The sequence below is a fragment of the Mus pahari genome, unplaced genomic scaffold (assembly GCF_900095145.1).
Source record: "Mus pahari unplaced genomic scaffold, PAHARI_EIJ_v1.1 scaffold_9274_U1_1, whole genome shotgun sequence".
Lineage (NCBI taxonomy): Eukaryota > Metazoa > Chordata > Mammalia > Rodentia > Muridae > Mus > Mus pahari.
Genome location: NW_018393623.1, coordinates 7540 through 13879, shown reverse-complemented (window position 1 = coordinate 13879; position 6340 = coordinate 7540). Strand labels below are relative to the sequence as shown.

Sequence of the window (6340 nt, the reverse complement as noted above, 5' to 3'; positions counted from 1 at the left end):
CAACACACATAAAAAAATCAACAACAAAATAAGAGTATTACAGACCGATTTTCCTCACGAACATAAACGCAAAAATACTCAATAAAATACAAAGTGAATCAAAAAACACATCAAGAATACTAACCATGATTGTGAAGATTTCATCTGAGATGAGGAAATGGATCAACAGAAGAAAAAAAATGTAATCCACTATATAGTGACAGAATAAACGCATTAGAACTAGCATGTAACAGGAAAAAATATAGGCATCAGCCTGAGCCAATCACAGTCTCTTGGTTCCTTGAGTCTCACTCCACACCCACACCTAACTCACTACTTGGATGAGATTAAAATTCTGAAATTTCTGCCTCCACTTTCTGAGCTCCGTGATTTAAATCCTCAAGCCTGTGTCACCAAGCCTGTCTTTAGTGGCTTCAACTTCATCTAATGAGTCATTAGAATTATGGGATTAGTAAAATGAGCAGTTACTTTACTGCAGTTGAAAAACCACTTATCTCTGTGAGTTTAACCATCTTTAGAACAAAGACAGAACTCTCCACTAGTCCCTTCATGAGTCATTAGAGTTTATAACAGTTATAACAATATAAAGAAAAACAATATAGCTTATTTATTGGATAGTAGAGTTTAAGGCAGAGGGACTGTATTTGATGGGAGCCTTCTTTAGTTCCTCAGAATATAGCCTGTATCTTCCTGGCCCCGCTAAGGAATCAGACTCAGCCACTTATCCCCACTAAGCCAACCAAGGGAGCCTAATTAGCTGGCTTTGAGATGCCCAATATTAATACAGGCCCTCTACAGGAAAGGTGGAAAAAATCTCTCTGATATTCTAGAAGACCTGAATCTATATACTTACTTCCAGGACAGCCAGAGATTCACGGTGAAACTATTCTTTTAAAAAATAAATAAATAAATTGAAAACAATAGAAAAGACAGAAAAAAAAAAACAAACCAAATTTGTCATAAAAATTAGAAACAAATTTATTGAGTGCAACTAAACTGGAATAATGACAAAGATAGAAGCAAATTATTCAATCACTTGGGGTAATGACATATTTAAGTGGAAGGAAAGAGATAGATGCTAAGTACTCCATCCAAGCAGTATAAGAACTTTCCAGTCATCCCCGAAACCATACCCCATTCTCAGCTCCTCTGTCTCCTGCAATGTGCAAATGTTTCCTCAGCAGAAGCATTCTTTGATGGAGGACTCAGTCTTACCCAGAATGTGATTACCCAGGAAATTTGAATTTCATGTAGCCCACTGTTTCACTAATTATTAGCCAACGGGAGAGTAATGTCTCTTTAGAATATCCTAAGTCTTCCCAGGGAAGCAGGTTAGAAGGATTAATGAATGGGTGGGGACTGCCAGGGAAGGAGCACAATGCTCTTACTGGCAGCTACATTGTAGTTGCCAAGAATAAGGAAAGAGTGGAAGACCTGGAGGGCCTGACCCCTAAGTGGATGCAGAGAACAAAGTAGGAGCCAGCTTGTCCTCGGGTACACCCTGAGCATTGCCCTCTAGTCATTTGATCCTTTGGCTCTCAAATCCAAAGCTCTTGCCCTCATATTTCTTCCATACCTTGCACAGCTCTTTGCAAAGGCACGATTGCCCCAGTTTTAGAGTGGCTGACTCTTGAAGTCTTAGGGTCTCCAGGTGTCCTCCTAACAGAATTTTACAGGCTTCCGAGAAGCAGAATACCATCCTGAGCAGACAAGTCAGTCTTCACCCCTACAAATTTCTTTCTCTACTTATGGGAAACAAACTCCAGCAGGCATACAATATACATATTTCCTTGTGGGCTTGTTCCCACTGCGCTCTTTTTTACCACTTTTGAGATAAACTGTCTTGTGGCATTGACCAAGTGCTTTTTAAGACTTGTCAGTTTCTCTCCTGATCTTTCTTTTCACTCTTCTTTGCTTTGTAGAGATTTGGGACTCTGAAACTTCTTTAAAGTGCCAAGGCTTCAGATACTTCTGATGCAATCAATCTTATATTTCTTCCAGGTCATCAGGGCATAATAAAGAGGGATATAATAATGCTTGAATATGTTGGTGACACTACTCAAATTTATTCCCGTGAATAAATAACCTTCTGTAACTTAATGGAAATGTATTGGCTAAATAAATATCTTACCAAATTCTTTGTAGTCATAGAATCCCTTCAGTGTGAGTTTTATCAGCACTCAAAACTACTGTGATATGCAAAGGCTTTAACGGATTGATAATACCAAAGGTTTTATTTACTCTTGTATGATACCATGAAGTGCAAAACTTTACCACAATGACCACATTTATAAGGTTTCTCTGCAGTATGAATTGGCTCTTGATTTCTAAAACTTCACAAAAAGGCTTTATCACATTATTTATAGAGTTTCTCTCTAGTATGTGTTCTTTTATGTATTCTGAGATAACTGAGTTGTGAAAAAGCTTTACCACATTCATTACATTCATAGGGCTTCTCAGCAGTATGTGTGCTTTTATGTATTTGAAGACTACCATATTGGGCAAAGGCTTTATTACATTGATTACATCTGTAAGGTTTCTCTCCAGTATGAATTCTTTCATGAATTTGAAGATGACTATGACGCGCAAAAGCTTTATGACACCGATTACATCCATAAGGTTTTTCTCCAGTATGTGTTCTTTTATGTATTCTGAGATGACCTTGTTGTGAAAAGGCTTTATCACATTCATCACATTTGTAGGGTTTCTCTCCAGTATGCGTTCTTTTATGTATTTGGAGACTATTGTGCCGTGTAAAGGCTTTACCACACTGATTACATTCATAGGGTTTCTCTGCTGTATGTGTCCTTTTATGTATACGGAGAGTACTGTGACTTGCAAAGGCTTTACCACATTGACTACATTCATAGGGTTTTTCTCCAGTATGTGTTCTTTTATGTATTCGGAGACTACTGTGACATATATAGGCTTTACCACATTGATTACATTCATAGGGTTTCTCTCTAGTATGTGTTCTTTTATGTATTTGTAGTGAACTACCTTGTGAAAAGGCTTTATCACATTGATTACATTTGTAGGGCTTCTCTCCAGTATGTGTTCTTTTATGTATCTGGAGATGACTGTGAGATGCAAAGGCTTGACCACACTGATTGCAGTCATAGGGTTTCTCTCCAGAATGTGTTCTTTCATGTAATCGGAGATTTCCTTGACATGCAAAGGCTTGACTACACTGGTTACATTCATAGGGTTTCTCTCCAGTATGTATTCTTTTATGTATTCGGAGATTACTGTGACAAGCAAAAGCTTTACCACATTGATTACATTTGTGGGGTTTCTCTCCACTATGAACTCTTTTATGCTTTCGGAGGTAGCTACGATGTGCAAAGGCTTTACCACACTGACTACATTCATAAGGTTTCTCTCCAGCATGAATTCTTTCACACCTTGGAAGATGATTGTGATGTTCAAAGGCTTTATCATCTTGAATACCTTCATAGGGTTTCTCTCCAGTATGAATTCGGTGATGTCTTTGAGGATGACTCTGATATGCAAATGCTTTATCACACTGAGTATATACAGAAGGTTTTTCTCCAGTATGACTTCTTTCATGCCTGCAAAGATAATCAAAACATGTGAAAGCTTTACCACATTCATTACACTAATTAATCTTTTTACCTCTATGAATGAGTTTTACACTGTATTCTAATGATAAAGAGGAATCAGATCTTAAGGTTTCCACATTTTGTTTACATTCATGGTGTTCCCATTCATTATGGGTTAGTTTTGTGTCTTTGAAGATACCTGTGATGATAAGAGCATTTATTATATTGCTCCCATTTATAACATCCTTTTACTATATGACATTTTTTTTCACATTTGAAGAGAACTAGAAGAACGCAAAGCTTTACCGTACTAATTGCTTTCATAAATTTCCCTACACTGTAAGTCTTCACATTCCTAGCATACAGGGATTTTTCTGCAGTGTCAGTTTGTGGTTGTATTTCCAATAAAGTTGGAAAACAAATTAATTGTGAACTTTTACCACATCCAGAAAGTCTACTCAAAGTGGGGACTATTATAGATCTTCTAAGTCTACTAGATGAGAGGTATACTGCTTCTTTTAATATCCCTATACTCAAACAGTTTGGATCCACTGTGACCATATAGCTATTGAAAGAAGAATATCAAATGAAAGGTTTTCCACATTGCATTCACATAATTTGTTCTTTTGTTCTTCATAGACATGTGGTACAGAGATTAAGGTTTCTCCACAACAACCTCCTGGACTCTCATTAACTGTCCATTTCACTAAACTTAACAAAACTATAAACACCAGCTTTACCATGGAATAGTTACTTATTAGAGGCTTTGGACATATGTTTACCACCTATTCAATGTGTATACCTTTCCCAACATCTAAGTTGTATGAGATTAAACAGACTGGCAGTTCTGCAACATAGTGGCTAAGGGGCTGATTCAAATGGGGATATCTGTTAAGGCACTGTTTCCCTGTCTTCTTTCTTAGAGAAATGATTTGCAAAGACAAATCAAATACCTGACACTGAGGTACATAGCTTTGTGAAAATTTAAAAATTATTGATACACTTAAAATAAGTTTGTTTGTTTTTTTACACTGTTGCTTTTCTTTAAAATTTTCTTAAGAGGCATATTCCTATCAACCTGCACCTGAAAATTACCTTCCATGTCTTCTAGAATATTGAAAATGTTCTTCAATATTACGGTCTTCCCAACTGTAACCTAAAATAGAGTACCAGAAAATGTATGATATATTATTAGAAATTTGGCAAAATTGAAGTTCCTATATAGTCAATGAACCTTAGAAGCATGCTTGGTTTATTCACCTTATTCTTCCTCATCCTTATTTGGAATTATAAAAGAACATCAATAACAAAGAAACAGCTATCCACTTCTTTTAAAATCCCAAAGAAAATTCACTTTCTTACCTATAGCAGTGAGGTTCCTGTTGGTTTCCAGCATCACATCCTTGTAGAGCCTCTTCTGGGAAGGACTGAGCAAAGTCCACTCTTCTCCAGTGAAGTTTACATGCACGTCATCATAGGTTATTCCATTCTAAAATATCCCATACATGTGTAAAATAAAAAGCATGATGCTGACAACACTGTAACTGTACTACTTCACTGGCAATATATTCATATAATTCCGGTGCTTCCTCAACTTATTTCCTGATGCAGAAGTTCTAATGTAATCACTAAGCCATTTTAGAAGGAAACTAAATAATGAGGTTTACCTCTGTTATTTTTGAGGTCTCTGAATAGGGTATTTTTGACTTACAAGAAAAATCCCAACTAACAAACATAAAGAGAGACAAGTAGATGAAAAGTACTAAGCAGACAATTACTAAGTAGACACACACACACACACACACACACACACACACACACAAAGTGATGGTCAAGCTAGGTGTATTGGCTTATGCCTTTAATCCCCACACAGAGAAAGCAGAAGTAGGGTATTTCATTGAGTTGGATGCCAAGCTGGTCTATATAACAAGTTCCAAGACAGTCAGAGGTCTCCCCTACAAAATCAATCAAACAAATAAAAAAGATAGAAAGACTCGGAAGTTCCTCCAAGAAATTGTATATTCACTCCAGTTCTGTGTTCATATTCCAGAAACCCAAGGTGCCCCAGTTTGAACTGCAATATAATTAGGATCTTACTAAAAGGGACCAAATGTTTAAACAGTAACAAATTAGTGGATGACAATATAAGCAATGTAAATACTGATCAAAAATAAGAAGCATAGTGTTAAGTTTGGTGCCACACTCAAAACGAGCAGGCATCTCTTGGAATGGGCAAAAGAGCTAAATATTGATGTCATTGGTGTCAACTTCCACGTGGGCAGTAGATATACTGATCCCGAGACCTTCGTGCAGTAAGTGTCGGATGCCCGCTGTGTGTTTGACATGGGAACAGAAGCTGGTTTCAGCATGTATCTGCGTGATATTGGTGGTGGCTTTCCTGGATCTGAAGACACAACGCTTAAATTTGAAGAGATCACCAGTGTCATCAACCCAGCTCTGGACAAGTACTTCCCACTAGACTCTGGAGTGAGAATCATAGCTGAGCCAGGCAGATACTATGTCCCATCAGCTTTCACACTTGCAGTCAACATCATTGCCAAAAAAAACGTGTGGAAGGAGCAGCCCGGCTCTGACAATGAAGATGAGTCAAATGAGCAAACCTTCATGTATTACATGAATGATGGAGTATATGGATCATTTAACTGCATTCTTTATGATCACGCCCATGTGAAGGCCCTGCTGTAAAAGCCAGATGAGAAGTATTACTCATCCATCATCTGGGGACCAACCTGTGATGGCCTTGATCAGATCCTTGA

At 37.4% G+C, this 6340-nt stretch overlaps 1 protein-coding gene and 1 pseudogene across 1 annotated transcript; one reads left to right on the top strand and one right to left on the bottom strand.

Annotated features, from left to right (window-relative positions):
• Nucleotides 1-2271: 2271 nt before the first annotated feature.
• On the bottom strand, nt 2272-5299 carry LOC110315643 (zinc finger protein 431-like). The gene is made up of 4 exons (XM_021189645.2): nt 5231-5299; nt 4926-5052; nt 4659-4719; nt 2272-3572 (listed from the first exon to the last, which is right to left on the bottom strand). Exons 1-4 carry the CDS (start codon nt 5297-5299, stop codon nt 2357-2359), a joined length of 1473 nt encoding a protein of 490 aa, XP_021045304.2. The 3' UTR covers nt 2272-2356.
• A 91-nt stretch (nt 5300-5390) lies between these two features.
• Nucleotides 5391-6335, top strand: LOC110315641 (annotated as a pseudogene).
• Nucleotides 6336-6340: the final 5 nt, after the last annotated feature.

Coding starts and splice junctions, on each gene's coding strand:
- LOC110315643 (XM_021189645.2), bottom strand. CDS start 5,299: ATGTTTGTTAGTTGGGATTTTTCTTGTAAGTCAAAAATACCCTATTCA. Junction 5,053..5,230: donor AGACCTCAAAAATAACAGAG/GTAAACCTCATT, acceptor GGGATATTTTAG/AATGGAATAACCTATGATGA. Junction 3,573..4,658: donor TATTCTAGAAGACATGGAAG/GTAATTTTCAGG, acceptor TTATCTTTGCAG/GCATGAAAGAAGTCATACTG.